We start from the raw sequence: 20,488 nt of genomic DNA on the forward strand, positions 1-20,488 counted from the left end.
CAAGGCTGTGCCCTCCAGAAAGGAGGTACAGAGGGATCAAAGTCAAGGAAGTGGCATGTTTGCATGAATGGAAAGGGGTGCCCTGGCCCTGGTGGACAGCTCTCTGTGAGGAGGGGCCATTTCCTTTTGCCTCTGGAGGGAGAGAAACCCTGGGCTCTAACCTCACCTGGGTCCTTTCCCCCTCCCCTCTGGTTTGTGGCCTGAGGAGAGTCACCTTGCCCCCTACCTATCTTCCCTGAGTCCCCCGAGGAAGCCCACGCAGGCTGACTGAATGCATAACTTTATTAAATAAATGCTTTGTCATGACAAAAGACAAAGATCAAGGAGTAACATAAATTATAAGTTGAATAAATAGTATACAGCAATCTTCACTTTTTAATAAAACGTGAGATCTTCTGGGTTTTTTTTTTATTTTTATTTTCTTAAGTACAAAATACTAAACAGGAGCAGAGCTCTTCCGCATTCAGGTGATTTTTTCCCGCTTTTTTTTTTTTCACAAATTGCTTTGTTTGTTGGTTTATTTTTCCATCCTTTTCACCAGTAAAGATGAGCATTTATTTTTTTTAGTTGAAAACAAAAAAAAGAGGAGAGAACAGAGAGCTATGGTGTGCCCGTATGTAACACTAATAAAGAACTACAGTAATATGTGAGGTGGTTATTGCTGTCTTAAAAAAAAACAAAACCAAAAACAATCAGTAGGCAACTCGGAATCTGAAGGAATCTTGTCTGACAACTGTGCTATCCATGTGGGCTACTGTGAGACGGTGGTGGGTGCTGGAGATAGGGCTGAGGCTGGTGACCAGGGAGCAGAGAAGTAGGGTAAACGGGAGCGGGGTGGCTGGAGTCCCCTTCCCCTCTGTCCCTCCCACCTTCCCTTTCCCCATCCGGAAGGATTTAAGGAAAAGAGGCCAGAGTCTGTGAAATGGCTAAACTATATACTCCATTAGAAAACCAAGAAAGTATGTTTTAAAAAAGGAAGTATAACCTAAAGAAAAAAAACAAGAAACAAGTGGAGAAATGGTGCAAACTAATTCTTGCACTTTAGTGGTTTTAAAAATAAAGACAGTACAACACTCAGGTTGCTGGTTGATGAAATCCTTTTCATTTCCTTGTCTCAAAACAGCCTCCTTTCTCTCAGAACTCAGAGGTTCCTCTCTGAGACTAAAGGGTCTGTTCTCTCCGGCCCACTCCCCTCTCAAGACCACATTTGGAACTGGAGCCCTCTTGGGTTCTGAGTTGATAGATGGAGAGGGGGTGTGGCCTCACCACAGGGAGGAGCATGGCAGTTGCCATGGCAGCCCCTGTGTTGCAGAAGACCTGGTGGTAGGAGGAGGGTAGCCCACAGGGTTACCATGGAGACAGAGGTGATAAGAAGAGGGGGCGAGGGGAGAAGAGAGGTGACCACAGAGGCCTCCCAGGCCTCCCTTCCTCTCTCATATGGGGCTGATGTCCCCAGGCCTGTTTGTCTAGGCCTGGCTGTCAGAGAAACATGTGAATCTCTCCCTTCCAGGTGCCCTGATTTGACTGGCAGGTCAGGGGGTGCTGGGGGAGGAGGATCAGTCCTAGCTGGGCCTCCCTCCATTACCTGGCAGTAGTCGGGGAAGACAGAGGTATCTTTTCTACTGCAGAGTGAGGCATAAGTCAAAAGGGGTGAGGGGAGACCTCCCATGGGGGTAGGGGTAGGGGCAGGTACAGCTGTAGATGCCCTCAGTCTGAGGCCTCTAGAAGAGCTGAAAGTTGGCCAAAGGCCCAACTGGAGCCAATAAGTTCCCCACTCATGACTTCACACCACTGCAATGCTCACACCATTGCAAGCCCACTTTCTCTCCCTGCTGCCAAGGGGAAGATGGCTTCTATTCTTTCCACAATTCCCCTCCCACTGTCTCCCTATCCTGGGCTCAGTCAGACCTCTCATTTGGGAGGTTTAGTCCCATCTGTCAAAAAAGGTCCAGTTTTCTCTGGGAGAGGCCAGCTGCCAAGATACACCTTCTGCAAACGGAGCGATGCACAACTTTGGGTTAGTAGACATGAACTTGGGAAGCCTGAAGAGTCTGGCAGCAGGTTGAACCAGACCACCATCTTCCACCTGTGGCTGACAGCAAAGAGCCCCATGTAAGTGCTGAGGCCAGGTCAAGGTCCAGCAAACAGTGGGGGGAAAGAGAGAGCCCTTCTTAGGGATCAGGTCCAGGCCTGGAGGAGTGGAGGGTAGGCAGTTCCTGGCTCAGTCTTTTCTTAGGGGAATGGCACCCCAGCATCCACTTGGCAGCTCCCAGTTAGATGACTGCTCAAGATGCAAAAGAAGAGTAGCAGAAGGAAGATTTAGGATACTGGCCTAAGACACAGAGAAGTGTGAGTTGGGGGCTTGGGAACATTTGTGCAGAGCTGGATAGCACTGGCCCACAGGTCCAGTGAGTCCTTCCTGCTTCATCACCATCAGGACCTTTGTCTCATGAAGATCAACCACCTCTCCCATCCCCAGCCAACTGTACAGCCATAGATGTCTGGGGCAGAAGGTGACACTCCCGGGTGTCATAGCAATGCGTTTCCATTCCTTGAAGTACATTTGCTGTTTTGCTGTCCCTCTTCGTGGCCCCAAGTTTGGTGTTGGAGTTGGTCTCCACTGTATCATGCCATCAAGAAAGAGTGGAAAGAGGTATGTCCACAGCAAGAAAGGGTGTCCTTGCCCTGTGTCCAAGTCCCCTTTCCCGGCAGGCTATCTTCAGTCTTAGAGGGCAATCCTAAGGTCAGCCCTGGGTTGAGGAAGTCAGCAGAGAGTGGGATATTTTTTGGATCAGACTCTGGCTGCCAAGTGACAGCATTCTTGAAATCATCTGTTCCTGGGTTATCCTGGGCCTTCCTCCCTCCTCCACCCCAGGGAGGAAGCATGGACTGGCCAGAATGGATGAAGAACTTGAAAGACCCTTTGGCTTCAGCCCTTCACAGTGGGCTGAAGGTGAGCACATCATCTTCTCCCTTTGAATGAATGGCAGTCTACTGCTTCTTGTTCCCACCCAGCACCTCAAGTCTAGAATCCACCTAAAAATTTTCACATTCCCTGGCTCTGTGGCCTGGGTTGAGCTCTGTTCTATCTTACAACCAGTTCCCCATTTTCCGCTTTCCTTCCTCTTGAATCCCAGAGGGTTTATAGAAGAGGGAAGCTAAGGAAAGTTCTATTGGCTTTCCCTTCTCTCTGTTGCTTTTCTGTTCCTCTGGCCCTCCGTCCTGCCACTCCATCGACTGATTTCCTTTTTTGAAACCTTTTCCCCACCATCTCCCTCTTTGCCATCTCTCACGTCAGACTCTCTCCTGCTCTGCAAAATGCAGGGCTGTCCAGATGAAAGCCAACAGGCTGGGGCAGGACCAGTGGGTCAAACTTGGACCTGTTGGGCTCGAATGGTGTAGTACCCAGCAGCGGTTACTTTCTGAGGGTTTGAGGAAATGGGATAGACTAGGCAGAGCGGTGCACATACCGCCAAGTGCTGGCAGAACACCCAGCTTGGTGGGCATATGTGAATGCACATGGGAAATTATTAAAAATCCATCACTGTGCCCACAAGAGCTGAGTCAACTCATGGGAAGGCCTGGACTAGAGGCAGGCAGAGCTTGTGTTATGAGTTCTAGTAGAGAATATGGGTTTTCCCAGAATGAGGAAGCTCCTCCGTGCCCCCATAGGAACTACTTTGAAGAGGTAATGCAAACTTTTGAAAGAGAGCAAGGAAGAAAGAAGACAGACAGAAAGAAAAGATTTATATGCCTATGTAGGGAGACTTGTAGAAAGATACAAGTCCCCTTTTCTTGTTTGTTTGTTTTTTTCAGCCTATCCTCTTCCACAATGGCTGCTGCACTCATTGGAAGTTGAATGATATGAGGGGCTAAAGTAATGCTTCAGGTCACCGGGAAGAACATGGGGGCTTCTAATATGGGGGTGTGTTAATGTCTAAGAATATGCAAAAGGAGTGAAATGTGCATATATGTTCAATATTTATGGGTCTTCTTGGGAAAACCTACCTAATTTCACTCGATTATGAATTTACCTTATTTTCAGAGGAATGGAATGCATTTTAGTCTTCATAACTCTGAGGGAGAAATAAGCCTACTGGGGTAAGGGGAGAAAGGGTAGGGGTCAAGCTGTCCATTCTGTGATGGGAAGAAGAGCCAGACCCAAGAGAGAGGCACTGACACATCTTATCTCTTCCTTTCTCCTCTTGACCAATCCAAACGAAGAAAACCCAAGGGTGTCATCAAACACCACATCTCAGGCCTAGGACCCCAACCTCTCGCTGGCCTAGGCCAGGGCTGGACTCCAATGGCAGACCCAGGCCTGGTCCTGTGGCCTTTCCTTCTCGTCCACACTCCTCTCTTCCATTTTGTAACCCTGTCTATTGTTCCCTCTCTTCTACACACTTTCTTCCCTTCTCTCCCTCCTGCTGTTCATCTTTTCTTGTCTCTGTTCATTCAACTTGCCTCAAAAAAAAAAAAACAAAAAACAAAAAAACACTTTCAAGGGGAGGAGGGGTGTCTCCTTATCTGTCTGCCCCTCTGTTGTTGTCATTTTCAAAGTTGAACCCTTGCTAGAGATTCCGAGGTCCTCAGTTTCCTCAAATATATATCATATATATTTTCCCTTAAATGAGATGAAATGAGTGGCGTCCTGGGGTAGAGGGAGGCGATGGCTGGAATTGGGGGTGGGAGTTGGGGGGAAAGGACGGGGGAAGGGGACGCATCACTCAATGTTGCTGCTGTCGAAGGTGTGGCACTGAAAATCCCCGTCGACGTACTCCATGCCTGGCAGCTTCATCCCATACTTGTCCACACACCAGCAGATGCCACGTTTGCGGCCACGGGAAGGCTTGCACTGAAGTGTAGGGGAACAAGAGATAGTGAGGATGCTGAACCCAAGGCTCTGTCCCTGTCTGCCCTGCCTCTTCCTGACCCCAAGCTATCATCCCCAGGGTGATAAGGGGGCCGTGCTTATATCCTTACAGTCCTGGCGGCCCCAGAGAAAAACACTACTTTAGGCACACTGCCCTTAGCTACCTCTATTTTATGTGGCCCATTTTGGGTCTTCCAGCCTGGGATTCTCCAGGGATGTTCAGGGGAGGAGGCTGATCTCTTAAACATGGTAGTGGCAGTTGTCACAAAGGGAGGCACCGCTAGCTCCTGGATCCCGTGCCAGGCACTGTTTAGCCCTTGCCACATGGCAGGAGCTGTTCAGAGTGCTCTATAGGGAATAATTGTCACAACTGGGTGCTGCGTGGACTTCTAGTGTCCCCACCCTGTGCAGAGCAGGAGGCAGAGAGACTTTCAACTGAGCCCAAAGGACACAGCTAGCAAGTGGCCCAGCTGAGATGGACCCCAATAGGGGTTCCCTTTAGGTAACATCAGGGTCTTCTGTGAACTTTAGAAATTGCAAAACCCTCAGAGTCCACCCAGAGTGATCTATAAAAAACCTTAGGGGAAAGGCCCAGCACCGGTACTTTAAGGAGACTTGGGGGCTGTTCTGTGACCATGGAAGCTTGGGAACCATCACCCAATGCCTAAGCACTTCTGGTTACACAAAATGATTTTAAATGGTGCACAGAGGAAAAAGGTTTTAGAGCCCTGTGTGTGTGTGTGTGTGTGTGTGTGTGTGTGTGTGTGTGTGTGTGTGTTTAGCAGAAAGGCAGAAAGGAATTTAAGGAACACAGGCGATATGTGATCTGAGGAAATGTTACAAAGTTTCCCCCTTCAATGAATTCATGTAGATAAGGGTGGATTTGTGAAAAGCAGAGATTTAGAACAGAGGAGGGAATAAGGAAAATCATGACTTCAGTATATGAATAGATCTTAGAGGTTCAGGAGATCCTAAATCATTAACAGCAGAGATCTTGGCCATTTGTGTGAATCAGGTTTCCTGGCAGTTGCCAGGATGTGTCTGAGCCTTGGAGCCTGCACAGCTGAATGTACCTGCTTTCTCTTATAGAATCCTTTGCGGTCACAGTTGGGCAGGTACACGGCACGGGGCACCATGCGTGGGCTGGCCTTGAGCTCCTGCAGGGAAGCTTCCATGTGTCTGCGGCAGGGGCCCTATGAGGACAGGAGGAATGAGAGGCATGGCAGAACCCAAGAGGAAATCACCCTGATGCACAGACATACAGTCCAGGTGTGGGGTCCAAAGTCACCATTTTTAGTTCTAATCAGCTGCTTTCAAAGACTTTTCCTCCCTCCCACGTCACTGGGGAGTATTACAGGTCTACATTTGGCTGGTATGGAGTCTTATTTTCCCTGTCTTGTAGGCCTCCCTTCTGCAGCTGTTCAATCCAGCTGAGCAATTCCACTCAAAGATTGCTGTTTCTGGTTGCTCTAGGAGAATGTTCAGTCTCCACCTGGACTGGACACAGCTCCAGGGTCAGATACCTGGCAGATAGTCACTATGCTGGCAGACACTTTTCTTGAGTGACTCTCACTTTTATTCTCACTCCCCTGGACAACTTTCAGTCCTGATAAATGCAAGCTCCAAAAATTATCCTCCCAAATTCTAGACTGAGCTACATAGTACGCAATCAGTTCTTGTTAAATCTAGCCTACGTATCTCGTGTTGCCACAGACACCCACATAGATGCAGGGAAAGGTCAAATGTTGGCATGGTGGCAGAGGGAGAGGGGTGCAGACAAACCCTGAGACTCACCTGCTCAGATTCCTGTCTCATCTCCGATGTAGAAGTGACCCGAGGGTGGGCAGTGTTCTCGGCTCCCCCCACAAACTTGGATTGGGTCATCTTCTTCCTGCGGTCCTTCTTCACAGCCTCAGCCTTCAGCTCGGAGATGCGAGTGTGCTTGGGTCGGAAGATCTTGGGGGAGTAGGTCTCCTCGGTCACCTCAGAGGTAGTCGGCTCCTCATGCTCACTGGAGTCTCTCTCTGCAGGGAGAAGGGACTGGAGGTTCAGTCTCAGAGGTCTGGGGTGAGGGGAGTAACAAAGGCTGAGGTAGATGCGGGTCTCCTGCAGCTCAGAAGACTGGAGGACTCAGGGAGAGAAGCAGCAGCAGTGCCCATTAAGTAGGGAGGAGTTTCTGCCTGAGGATATCTGCGAGGTGAGACCAGAAGACTTCATGGAGAAGGGGAATCTTAACAAAGTCTCGCCAAGACACGACACTTGTCTGTACATGGGCTAGTGTTTGGAGGGTGGTTTGAGATGTAAGGATCCAGACATCCGGGCAGACGAAGGAAAACAAGACAGCTGGGCATAAATGACCAAGTCTGTGCCCTTGGTGAGATCTTCATACTTTTAGAACTGTTGGGCACTGAGAGGCATTTGGACCTGGGGAGCCAGGGGCGGAAGCAGCAGGGCAGCAGATAGCATCATTAGGAGTAGGTGATGTCGACCTGGGAGAAGGAAGAGCCTGAAACATGGGCCCCCGTGGAATGGCGTGGGGCCATGTGGCATCCAGAGGCCTTGCTCCATGCTTCAGCTCAGAACTGGCTTCATGCTCTGGGCCCTGGGAGGCTGGAACATTACTCAGCTCCAGTCTGAGAGAAGCTGACAGCTGGCTGCAGCCACAGCAGTTATATATAGGAGAGACTTGGTGACAGTCTATACTTAGCTGACTTATGACCTTTACAGAAGTACGACTTTGTTCATGTATTTGTTGGTCAGTTAATTCTACTTGCCTGGCTGATCTCAGTCCACAGATTTTCAGTAAATTCTCCCCTCATGGGCACACACTTTCTCTTCTCAGCTCCCTGACCTCTAGCCTCAGTAGCAGACCCAGGTGAGAGACCTGAAATTGCTGTTTGCAGGTGGGCAGGGTGTAGACAGGATGACCCTGGTGAGGTGGAGGCAGGAGGCCCTAACCTCATTGCCCTCTTTTCAAATATTCAGAAAAGGAGACAAATGTGAATGACCCCAAACAACTAAGGGTAGGGGAAAAATCTCATTCCATTATTCCTGGATACTCAGGAATGCTGATAGCCAGGCATCTGGGATGGGTAACTGAAGATGGGAGAAGAATTCAAAGAAGTTGGGAGGAGGGGGTTTTGCAAAAAAAGAGGAGCTCTGGGGAAGAGGCAATTGTATGTCGCCTGTGCAGATGAACCTGGACTTCTAAGCTCTCCAACTAGAGAAAGGTATACCTCAGGGGAAGCGTTTGGAGATCTGGCTTAATCTGGCAAGGAAACAGGTGGCAGGAAGCTCCCACTTGCTTCTCTCTGATTTGTCAAGTTTAATGAACCAGGTGTTGGTCCTTAATACAGTGCTGGCAGGGAAGGGCCCACCTTGAAGAAACCTCCATGGGTCTGTGGTGATCCTGGTGGTTAGCTGACGTGGGTATTTAGTCACAGGAGAGGAAGGGACATAATTACTGTGGAGGAGGAAAACGGAGAGAAAGCACAGAGCGAGGCTGCAGAAGACTCTCCCAGAACCAAGCTCAGCACAAGGGCCCTGTTCACCCATTGGCTCCCTACTCCTCTTTCCCAGCACCCTGACTCCATGTTATCACAACCTAGTCCCCAGGCCAGTATGTCTAGAGACAGAATGCAGGTTCTAGGGATTAAAAGAGTCGTGTCTTGTGGTAAACCAAGTGTCCTTGATTATGGAGCAGGTTAGGTAGGGGGGAGCACAACGGGTTTGGGCACTCTGTGGAAATGCAAAGTCTAGGTCCTCCATCATCTGTTAACAGGCCCCAACCTGGGACTTGGTCCTAGGGTGAGAGTGGAGGGAGAGTTAACCATGATATAGGAGAGTGGCTGGGCCATCTCACCAAGTGACTCTGAGGGACTTTGTTCAGGCCCCTTGGGCACCATCAGGCACTGGAGACATCAAAAAATAGTAGAAAACTGTAGGATTTTTTTTGGTGGGGGGAGTAAGGGAGGGTGCCATTGAAAGGGCAGTCTTGGGGTCCACGGCCAGGATTCTTCTCCAGTCCAAACTGTAAGCAGATAAAGTAAATGTGGGCTGGCTGCTAGCCAGTGTTTGAGCATCAGTCTGCTCTAGCTCACCTTGGAAAGTCAGCAAATGGTCACCAGGAGTTGGACTTCTGGGAATCATCTTTTTAAGGAAAGAGCCCTGGAAGCTGGGTCCCTCCTGTAGCTGGATGAACCAGCTTCCAGAAGTCTTTCAAGGGGTATTTAGTCCATTCCACTGTGTCTAAGCAGAAGCAAGTCCACAAGTCTATCTCAGTGGTGTGCTCTCTGGTTCTTAAAGATGAGGGTACCATCCTATCCTATCTACTTTTGTGGGGAGGGACAACTCTGTTCCTTTGGTTAGAAGATGTCACTGTTTAGCTTAATTCTCCATCTTTGGCCTTGCTGGACATGGATTCACGGTACCCGCAGCCTTCACTAAATCAAGATTGCACTTTTAGGACTTTATCTAAAGAGTGTCTTGAGCCATCCTTAACCTTGAATCAAATCACCTTCCTGAGAGGAGCTTGGGGCTGCTGTTCAATAAATCCTGGAGCAAAATTTACTTTGAACTTTCTTAGTATTTTCTTCGAAATTGTTTCAAGGTGTGCTCTGGGGCTAAGCAGAATCCTGGTGACACCAGGAGGCAAAATGCAGAATCTGGCATTTTTCTTTAAAGAACTGAAAACACTTTTGTTAGCCCATGGCCTCACCAAGGTGAGGGATCCTGAGGGCATCCCAGAGTTTGCAGCCTCTGGTTGTTCCTGAAGGGAGCCTTAAAGGTCTGATGTAGCTCCCAGCTTTCAGTGACACATGGGACACATTACTTAGGTAGCAGGAGAGTCAAGTATCAAAGATACTAATCAGGGTCTCGTGGTCACCTGTAGGCTCCAGAGAGACAGTAGAAACTTGGAGGGAGGCCAATGCAAAGCCATAAATATCAAAGAGCTGGAAAGCTAGTCTAGAGCTGGGATGCCAGAGCCAGCTAACCATACTCAGCTACTTTGTAATCATAAACAGGCTTTCAATTTTAGAAGAGTTTAAATTTTAGGAAAAATAAAAGGGCAAAAATAGGCTAGCTGCTTCTGAGCTATCTCACCACGAGAAGATGAACTGAGGTTTGGGAAGGGAGTTTGGTGAGCTACAAAGGAGGACTTCTTGGCGAAGATTGCTCTGCCTCTAAACAGCCGCAAAGCAATGTGATAGTGAGCAGTGGAACCTGTTTCACAAGCAGGTCAATACCCGCTGGTGGCCAGTAGGTGACGTGAGAGACCAACTTCCACACAACCTGGATTTATTTCTAGGGACTGCTAACAAGTTTAAAATCGGAATTTGAGTGTTGCTCTGTCCTTCTTCTCTGATAATCAGTCCAATTCTTTCCCTCAATTTGTGAATCTCCAGCACCGCACTTAAAGGGTAAGGAAGATGGACAAATGGGGAGGATTGTGTGGGGAGAATGAAGAAGGCAGCTGAGGGAGGTGGTGGAAAGGGAAACAATGCTCATTTGTATAGAAAATGATCCAGGAAGAAAGAGAAATACATTCCAGATATCCCTGCCTCCAGATGTCATTTTGAGAGGGTACCACAGAGGATGGGAATTGTGGAATCTTTTCTTCCTCCTGAAAGTTGTGCAGGTTCCCTTTGATTCCATGATCTTATCCAGTTACTAAGCGGGGAGGCAGCTGTTACATTATCTGGATATTATGATATCAATGGTTCTGAGTCTACTATGGCTTTTAGCCAGTCCTTCTGTCCAGGTATCCAATGCCCCTACCCCCAGCACATCAAGGTGCCCAGCTCAGTTCCCCTCTCACTGTGGACAGCAGCACCCACTGAGGCACACTGCCCTCTCTCTATGACATGAGCCCCTGAGGACTGTGTTGTTTTCCATGTTCCTGCAAACACAAGGGACAGGGCAGCTGCTGTGGACCCAGAAGGTCCCAGGGTAGGTGGTGTTGCAGGCAGCACAACTGCCAAGTGCACACACCCTATCCCAGATCAATCACCTTCTCCAAACCTGCCTGTGGTTGCTGCTCTTCTCTTGTGGGGCTCAGATGCATTACCAGCAGCTGCAAGCATTCCAACCTACCTTGCTTCCATTCCCATAGCAATGGATGGGTCCAGGTGGGGAGCAGCTGTTCCCTGAAATCTAACCTTCCACTCCACAGCTCTTGGTCTTCCTGCTCTGGAATCATTAAAAACCTGGTCCTGGGCTGGTGTTTGTTTCTTGCTCTACCTTGACCTCATAATCAAACAGAAAACTAGGTGGCTCAGATATTGTGACTTGATTTACAGCAGCAGAAGGAACTGAGGCTTAGAATATACAGCTCAGGAAGAGTACAGGGCTCTGTCAGGGCACCTCCATGGAGAGATTGTCCAGTCTCTTTTCCAGCTAGAGGACAAGATGGGGTGCCCAGAGTCTCCCTATAAGGAATGAAAAGGGGAGCTGGGTTTCCTCTGGCTCTCATCCTAGAGCCTTCTCTGGAATTTAAACAGCCATGTTCTTAAGGGCGGAGCTTTGTTATTTATCTTTGTCTCTCCAGTGGATGCAGTCAATCGATAACCTTTAAATGAGTGAGTGAATCTGCCCAAGATTCATGGGCAGAAGCATGAATCTGCCCAAGCAGCCGGGAGAAATGGTCTAGAAGCATTTCTGTAGTACAGAATATTCTGGGGCAACTTAGAACTCAGGGGATGCCTAGGGAGGTCATCTCATTCATGCCCTTGCCTCAAAGCACAATGACCCTGCTGCGGAAAGGCAGTGGGAAGCACAGGGAAATGAGAAGAATGAAAGTGGGAAAGAGGCAGATGCTCTGGGTCTGCTGGGCTTTTCTTAGGCTTATGGCTGTGCTATTCAGTACAGCAGCCACTAAGCTGATATAGCTATTTGAGTTAGTGAGTATCAAGTACAATGAAAAACTGAGTCCTCAGTTGCTCTTGCCACATTTAAGTGGCCATTGTCACATGTGGCTGGTGGCTACTGTGCTGGCCAGTGCAAATATAGAACAGTTTCATCATCAAAGAAAGTTCTACTGGACAGTGCTGGCTGAGGGCACTGATCCATACTCGGGTACAGATGAAAATAGTAAGGCCAGGCTAGATGCTTCGAGGTCCCCCTCCCTGCCTTGCCCTGTTTCCCAGCCAACATGCAGTCTCCTGCTCTTTGCAACAACACAAGGCCTATGGGAGATGGAGGGATTGGCTGCTCACTATTTAAAAAAAATGTAAGACATGTCTCAGTCTCCTTAAGTCTGACTGTTTCCCAGCTGTAGATGCTAATTAACTCAATTGCACTGTGTGTGTGCCTGTCTTTACATAAAGAGAAAGAACACCAGGGTGGAAGGGAGGGGCTGTGGTGCCTTGTGGAGGGGGTTGCAAAGTCCCTGCTTCCTACCATTCCCAACCCTGACCAGCATCTGCCTGGCTCCCCGTCTTTCTCCAAAGACACTGCTTTCTTTTATTCTGTAGTCAGTAACAGACATGAGAGTTCTGGGCTCTTTTTATCCAGAATTATGAGCTGCTAAAGAAATGAGCACTGATCTTCAAGAGGAAAACAAACCCAAACAACTGTCCTCCCAAAGAATAGTCACAAGAAATAAGGAGCACCAGGATGACCACATTGCAGGGAGCTGAGAAGACTCCGAGGGACCTGTGGGCTGGACAGTGGAGGTAGGCTTATCCAGTGGGGCTGCTCACAGCCCCCACTCACGTTCAAGTTAGAAGGATGATGGGGTGGTCAGATCTCTTAAAGCAACAGCAAAGTTGGCCAAGGTGGGAATGTAACCCCTTCGTCCTGATGGGGGAGATAAAGGTACCATACAATGTGGTGGGTAAACACTTAGAATCAGGAGCTAGACTACCAGGTTCAAAACCCAGCTCTGCCACTGAATAGCTGCATCAAGCAGTTCTGCCATTTGCTTTCAGCCATTCCTCCTGAGCAGAGGATGGGGCTGTTAACAATGGTTCAGTCAACCCTGGTGCAGATTAACCAGAACCTGAATGTCTTCTTCCTCTCTGTTTGTTTTGGTTTTCTCATCAGAGTTATGAGGAGGAGATAATAGCTCCTTCTCCCTAGGGTTATTATGAGGATTAAATGAGTCGATACATGCTAATTAACTCTTAGCCACTGGTCTCTGCCTTTGTAGGCCTCTGGTGTCTCTCACTTCCCTAATTCCAATCAACCCAAATTTGGTTGTTGTGGAACCTGGTTGATAGATATCTGCTTGGAGAGCACAAGATCTAAGGCTCCCTGGACTGCACAAAATGGTACCAGAAAGCGATGACTCTCCCTTTGTCCCCAGGGAGCCTGCTTGTCAATTCTAAGTGAGAAGGACTTTGCACAGTGCTCTGGGAAGCACTCTCCACTTACAGAACTCACCTGGGAGCTCTTGCCTTTGTCAAGTCCCACACTATCATGCTGCTTTTCTCCTAAAGATGGAGTAAGGAAAGCTGACCGGATACATCCTTCCCCCATAGTGTATTTGTGGCAGATGTCAAAGTGGGGATGTGCCAGAGTAGAAGGCTGAGGTCCCACTCAGATAAGCCCCACTCTCCAGGAACTATAGGTAAAAAACATCCCCCCCCCTTTTTTTTCCCTGAAGCCAAACTAGGACTCAGGGCCATGAATTGGTGAGGATTTATTGGCCCCTGAAGGCAGCTGGAGATCAATGTGCACGTGGGAAAGATGTACATATGAAAGACTCCCAGAATGAGCATCTCCAGCCAGATTTGGCTGTGAGTAGGGGAAGGAGGATGCTCAGCAGAAATGTCTACCTCTGTTCCCCATACACACCTCAACCAACTATTTCCGACTGGTCCCCATTTTCATCCTGACCCCTTCAGAACATTACAAAAGTCCTGGATGACCAGAAGGGGGCAGCAGGGAGTACATTGCTCACTCCCAAATCCACCAAGAGCAGCTTTGCTAGGATTGAAACAAGGGAGCCCTGTCTGTCAGAGAGAGGGGAAATTCATTTTTATTGACTTGGGGACCAGAGGCAAGAGAAGGGACAGAGATTCCCTTCTCAGGTGAGGTAGGGGCTTGTTGGTGGCATCTCTGCTGTCCAGTTAGGTGGCCACTAGCTACCTGTTACTATCGGACACTTGTAATAAATAATAAGTTCAACTGAAAACTGAAAATTTAAAATTTATTTTAAAACATAGCTCATTTGGTTATTGGAAAACTTAAGCATGTTTGGGACAACTGAGGTATGTGAATTTTTTTCCACTGCAAATTTTAGGAAACCTAAATACAGATCAAGTATTTCCAATGGAATATTAGCGTCCAAATTGAGGTGTGCTGTAAGTGTAAAATACACATTGGATTCCAAGGACTTAATAGGGAAGAAAGGATGTAAAGCATCTCGTTATAATTGTTTAAGCACATGTAGAAAGACACTATTTTGGATGAACTGAATTAAATATATTAACACTAATTTTACCTGTTTCTAAATCTTTTTAAAAAAACATCAGTTGCCCACTTAAAAATTACCTATGTAACTTGTATTATATTTCAGTTGGATGTGCTGTTCCAAAGAATCTAGAAGGAGACTCGTCTTTCCTTGGCTTGGCTCTGTTTCTCACACACTCCTTGCCCCATTTCTCTCATCAAACCACTGGCCCAAGCCAGCTCTGCCTGGGAGACTATGTAGAGAAAAGGACAGAAGTAAGTGGGAGAATAATATGGTGCTACAGTCTCCAGTTTTGGGTTACATCCCTCCTTCTCTTGTTCCCAAAACAGAGAAATGGTGGCTCTTATTTCATCTTTGCAATCCTCACCATTTGGCCATGTTGGCCAAAGTCCTCTTTGCTGGTTAGATCAGGACAGCTAAGAGTCCTAGTGATGAGTGAGGTAGTCAGGGATAGTGGAAGGAGCCCTAGGACGTCCAAGGAAGAGCTGAATTTGAGTCTTGTCTCTGCCACTAAACCTGACCCTTATCTTAGGCAGGGGACTTTCCACCCCAGACCTCGGTGTCCTCATCCGGTCCTTCCAGCTGTTGTGACATTCTTTGGCCAATACCCAGATAATTCCTGGAGAGATGTTAGGACAGCACTAAGCCCTGTGGCCAGGCAGGAAAGGCCAGCCTCACAGAAATTTCTAGTTACTTCCCTGGATTATATTTTTAAAAATGAAGAAGAAACAAATGATATCTCCACAGAAATCATGGAAATAAATGGAACCAGAAACAAAAGAGAGGGGTTCTGTGGATGTTGCACGGGGGGAGGAGATGCCTACACCGGTTTCCTTATTTCCCTATTTATTCCCACAAATACACAATCTTGTTGCTTTGAATAACACACTGAGGTTAAAATTTAAGGATGGCCCCTGAGAACTGCGACTTTCAGACTAATTGTGGTAAACACACAAAGCTAAAATGAAATAAAACCCCTCCCACTTGCCTATTTATCTCTCATGGCAACCCTTTTCTGGTCTCTTCCTTCTGTTCCAGACCTTGTCAGTACCTTCTAGTTTATGGAGTTCTTCTGTCTGTGGATTCAGTGCCTCCAGAGATTGGAATTCCTTCTCCAAAGTTATATCTTATGCACATTAAATATCTCGAAGTTACATACACATGGTTAAGGAACAAAGTAAAAACTTCAGACAAATCTTTCTTCTCCTTCCTACCAGCTTCCTCCTCACTGCAAGAAGGGACCAGGGCTTCTGCAGAGATTCCTGCTCCCATGCCCTTTGCTCTAACCCTCGAGGTGACCTCTGGCTCCAGGGTCAGCCTGGCCCTCCCTCTGCAGCTGCAGGCCCACCTGCCTACTCAAAGCCAGCTCAAGCCCCAGACTAACTCACAGCTGCTCGGACTTAAAACTGAAGCCCTCAGGGGATGCCTTAGAGCAGGGAAGGGAGATGGGGGAGGGAGGGGGGAGAGAGAGACAGAAGGGAAAAAAGAGAAATGGAAAGAACACGAGCTCTCTCTGGGCCAGCTGTGCTTGCTCTTCCAATCTGAGCTGACACAGCAGAAAGAGGGGATGGATGGGGGAAAGGCAAGAAAAGTCAAGGCAAAGCACCGTCACTTGTCTTCCTAACAGCCGTTTTGGTTGGCTTGGGCACAGCTAGCCTCTCAAAGACTTGTTTCAAAGGCAGGGAGTGCGGGTGGGAAAGGAATCTGGCTTCTTCAGTTTTCCATGATCTTGTTCAACCCAGACATAAATATGGCCAATAAACCTAACTCTGGAATTTGACTTCAACATGGCATTTGGACCAGGCTTGGAGTTGAAGCCAAAGTGATGGAAGCCAAGCCCTCAAAGCAGCAAAGGCTGAATTCATTTTCATCTAGGTAATATGTTTTTTCTTCTTTCTTTCCCAGAAGTATATTTTCTAACCCATTTTGCCTCTTATTTCTCAGTGACAAAACTGAAACACAGAACCTACAGCTCCCTACTCTCAGACTTCCCAGACCTCACCAAGTATGCTGGGCTCTGGCCCAGAATCCCACAGGGCTCCTTCCTCAACAATGCCCACGGCAAAGTAGGGACCCTCCTCGATTCCCAGTGTCTCAGCCAACCCTGTATTACTGATCTTGGCCCAACGAAGAGCTCCTGTCTCTCCCATGCCTCCCCCGCATACACACCGCCCTCTGTTTCTAGCTCTATCTCTGCCCTGAACTAGGCGGAATAAAATGCAGGGCCAGGCTGCTCCCAGCACTGGCTCTCTCCACGACTCCCTCTCCAGTTACTCAGCAACGCGCCAGCAAAACAGCAGTCTCAGCCTCATGGCTTGCTTGCTCCTTGCTCCTGGAAGCACTGGCTGCCGGCAGCCTCAATCCTGCTTTCCCTACCACGAATTCCCAAAATGCACTTTTTTGGGGGGGAGGGGTTATAAACTATACATAACGTAAAATATGATAATTTTGGTTATATGTTATTGTATGTAAACATTATTATACGTATATAATATAGTATATGTGTATTGTATATTAGTATATAAAATGCTATATATACACACACAAACATCTCTCTTGCAACCGCCGGTGAGAGGGGGAAATCCACCTTGGAGGGCTGCTCAGATTTGGGTGGTGGGGGAGCTGGGTTGAGGCACAGGAATTTTGTCTAAAGGGCCCCAAAAGGACACTGTCCTCTCTCGCTGTCCATTTTCTTCTTCTTCTGTGCCACCTCCAACTTTTTAGAGACCCTCTCGCACCCAGTCTGGCCAGCAGGAACGAATCCTCCCGGGCCGCGACGGAGCACCGCCAACCCGCAACTGCAGCCTGCCAGGCACCTGCCTTCTGCCGAGCAGGGTCGACGCTCAGGGCTGCAGCTGGGGCGGGGCCAAAGAGGGGCTGCTTCTGGTTGGCGCAAAGGCACCTCGAAGATGGGGGTCGGGAAGAGGACTTTAGAGAATTCTAAAGGGACGAAAGTCGCGTGTGTGTGTTTGCGGGCGCACACGTGGAGAGGTTGAATGGGAAAGTTGGACGCGTCGGCTTTGCTGTCCCAACATTTGCGTGCGCGCCCGCGCCCTGCGCGCACACTGACGGTACCGACTACAGCATACCACCCGGAAAATAAAAGTGGGACAGAATGCTGCTGCACTATAACTTGCACATTTTTTATGCGAATGGATTATTACCCGAGCTCTACCTTCCAGGCCAGGCAACAAATCCGTACCTTTCCACAATCTACATTTTAAAAAGTAACTCTACAAATCAGTCGCGGCGGCTACCGGAGCTTGCCAAGTTGTCCCCTCCTCCCTCTTTTCAGGCTGCAACCCGTTGAACGACTACCTATTAAAAGGCCGAGGGGCTGGCGCTTGAGACAGTCAAACCTGCTGTTCGCGGGCTGAGGCTGAACCTCGGGAGCTCTTCCGCTGATTGGCAAGCGCGGAAACTCTGCTCTTACGGGACAGTGTATGTGGTTTGCATTTAAGGAAACTCAAACTAGGGTGCTTGTGAGCAATTAGGTGGGGAAGGGCCTTGTTCCAGTAAGAAATTATGCCAAATAAACATTATTTAGCTGTCTTAACACCTTTAGGAATCAGCAACCAAGTTGACTTCTCAGAACCCAGATTTTTGTATATCGTTTGTAAAGTTAAAAAAAAAATGTGTGTGTGTGTGTGTGTGTGTGTGTGTGTGTGTGTGTATTTTTTTTTTCCTTCTTCTTCAGGGAACTCCAAAAAGGAAACCAGTATAAGCAGGCAGGACTGTTTTGATTGAACAAGAAGGTTCTGTCAATCATTTAAACCCTAGACTCCTGGCGCCCAGAGTTTGGGGGCGGGGCATTTGGGGCGGGGCAAATGTAAGGGAGGCTCCGGGTGCGTGGCTTTTCTGTCTCCGCCCTTGAATTTTGCATTCTGTATTTCTAGGGCCTCTCTCGCATTTCAGCCACACCCACTCGTGATCTGGTTTGAGAGATGGGGGGCGGGGTTGGGGGCCATGGTGGAGTGGAGTGGAGTGGGGGTCGCGGTGGAAGGATAGGGGAATCGGCACTGGTCGGGAAGTTGCAGATGTCTGTGTCTCACATCCCTCTGTGCCTCCCAACTCTGTGCCCACCCTTCATCCTAGGTAAAATTTGGATCGAAGAGAGGAAGAAGCAATTAGGATTCAGGGACGAACAAACAGGCACGGAACAGCAAAACCTTCCTTCATATTCATTCCCATCCCCTACTCATGCGCTCCTCAAGTACTGTATTCTTTTCATTCCTGAGGCGGCGAAATGGCATTTTGCTATTTAACATGTCTTATGGTCTACCACAATCAACCATATACAGTCAAAAGCAACGAATGCGCACGTGAGAGGGACCTCAAGGCCACCACCCAAAAGGCGTTAGCCATCGAAGATGTGTGTTGGGCTGGGGGACTGGGAGGGACAAGGATGGAATTAACCCAGAAGATGGGTAACGCCTCTCTTAAGGCCTTCGTTAAAGCAATTTTTAACAAAAGAGAGATTTTTCAAATTCAGTAATAAAGAAAGCGCATGGGGGTGTGTTAGGGAAGGAGGGAGTTGATAAAGCAACACACACTCTTTCAGAGTGCATATTAAGTACCAGGGCTTTTGGACCTTGAGATCAAATCCGAGCTCAGCGCCGGTATTCCGGAGGGAGGAGGGTCAGGTGGAGGCAGGGGGTAAGGAGATGGAATGAAAACTGGGATAGGCTGGGTTAGACAGCAGCTCAGGGCAGCAGGATCCGCCAGGGCTCCAGGTTCGAGGTGCAAAACCCACCCCGACTACTCCCAGGATACACCAGGCTCCAAGCCACTTGCTGCGCAAAGCGCGCGGGCCCGACCCGTCCCGCGTCCCCCGCCCGTGCGCCGTGTAGCTGGCACACTGAGCGCGCTCACCGATCTTGGCTTGCTCGCGGTAGTTCTTTTCGTTGAGGCAAACCCCGCGGCCGTGCAGCAGGGCGTGCAGTGGCTTCTCCTCGCCCTGCCGTGGGAGGCAGCGCAACCCCAGGGCGCAGCGCTCTGTGTAGACGCCGCATGTCTGCCCCTCCGCCAGAGCGCAAGTCATGCAGCAGCCGCAGCCCGGTTCCTTGACCAGCTCACAGCCCAGAGGGCTGGGGGGACACATGGAGAGAGCCTTCTCGTCGCAGGGCTCGCAGTGCACTAAGGAACCCAGGCCCTGGGCCGGCCCCGCATAGGCGGCCAGCAGCAGGAGGACCGTGGTGAGCACCATCTTCTCCGAGTCTCCTTTTACCTCGGGGCGGGGCAGGACAGCGAGAGTGCGGGAAGAAACGAGCGGAGAGGGCGCCTGGAGATTTTTTTTCTTAAATCTCCGGCAGGTAGAACAGGTGCCCTCCCCCCAGACACTTGAAAAATGCAAGGAGAGGAGGTTTCAGGGGCCTGAAAGCAAGTCCCTATTGCAAGGATTCAAGACTTGCAACAGGTTGGGGAAAAAAGAGGAGCGCCAGGTGCACGCGGAGTAAGCAGAGGCCGGAGAACCCCCCCAAAGGGATCTGGTCAGAATTGCAAGAGGAAGACGTCACAAAACTGTTCACCCCAAAGCAACCACCGAAATAATGAGCTCGGAGGCTGTAAGAAAAGGGGGTGGCGGGTGGGGTGGGGAGAAAAATGGGTTTGTCTTAAAAAATTTTGCCTAAATCTAAGACACCCCGCTTCTTTCTAACCCTCGGCTGCCAGCGGCGCAAGGCTGCCGCAGACCAGGTAAGAGGCTTTGACTACAGCCGAGAGGTGGGAGAAAATGTTGAAATTGAGAAATAAAAAATTTAAAAAAAAAAAAAGAAAAAGAAAAGCCCCCCCACACCCCAAACCCTAACTCCTCTTTTTCTCCCACTCTGCCACCACCTCTTCGAAATTCGCGTGAAGTCCGGAGAAGGGTGCAAACGGAGGAGGGAGTAATCAAAAGGAGCAAAAGAAGGAAAAAGCCCACAGGGCTTTGCAGCTCTTTCCTAGCTCTTTTCCCCTCGGCAGAAGTTTCCAAAGAGACTGCGGGCTCCAGGCGCGCAGGCGCTTTTAAATAGACGGCCCTTGGCCGCGGGCCAGCTCTTAGCTGCAATTTGAGCTCCCCAACACCCAACCCAGGCAAGGATGCCAAGGAGCTTTGCAGCACAGACTCACACGGGGTGGGGGTGGGGGTGGGGAGAGGCCTTCTAGACACACGGGGGCTCCCCATCGCTCTCGGAACAGCGCCCTCCTCCTCCCGGAATGTA

At 49.1% G+C, this 20,488-nt stretch overlaps 1 protein-coding gene across 1 annotated transcript; it reads right to left on the minus strand.

Moving 5' to 3' along the window:
• Window positions 1–400: 400 nt before the first annotated feature.
• Igfbp5 (insulin like growth factor binding protein 5) lies at window positions 401–20,253 on the minus strand. Its single transcript, XM_010611945.1, has 4 exons — window positions 19,161–20,253; window positions 6,668–6,897; window positions 5,947–6,066; window positions 401–4,855 (listed from the first exon to the last, which is right to left on the minus strand). Exons 1-4 carry the CDS (start codon window positions 19,492–19,494, stop codon window positions 4,724–4,726), a joined length of 816 nt encoding a protein of 271 aa, XP_010610247.1. The 5' UTR covers window positions 19,495–20,253; the 3' UTR covers window positions 401–4,723.
• Window positions 20,254–20,488: the final 235 nt, after the last annotated feature.

This window comes from Fukomys damarensis, unplaced genomic scaffold (assembly GCF_012274545.1).
Source record: "Fukomys damarensis isolate Sample0158 unplaced genomic scaffold, DMR_v1.0_HiC HiC_scaffold_16, whole genome shotgun sequence".
Taxonomy (NCBI): domain Eukaryota; kingdom Metazoa; phylum Chordata; class Mammalia; order Rodentia; family Bathyergidae; genus Fukomys; species Fukomys damarensis.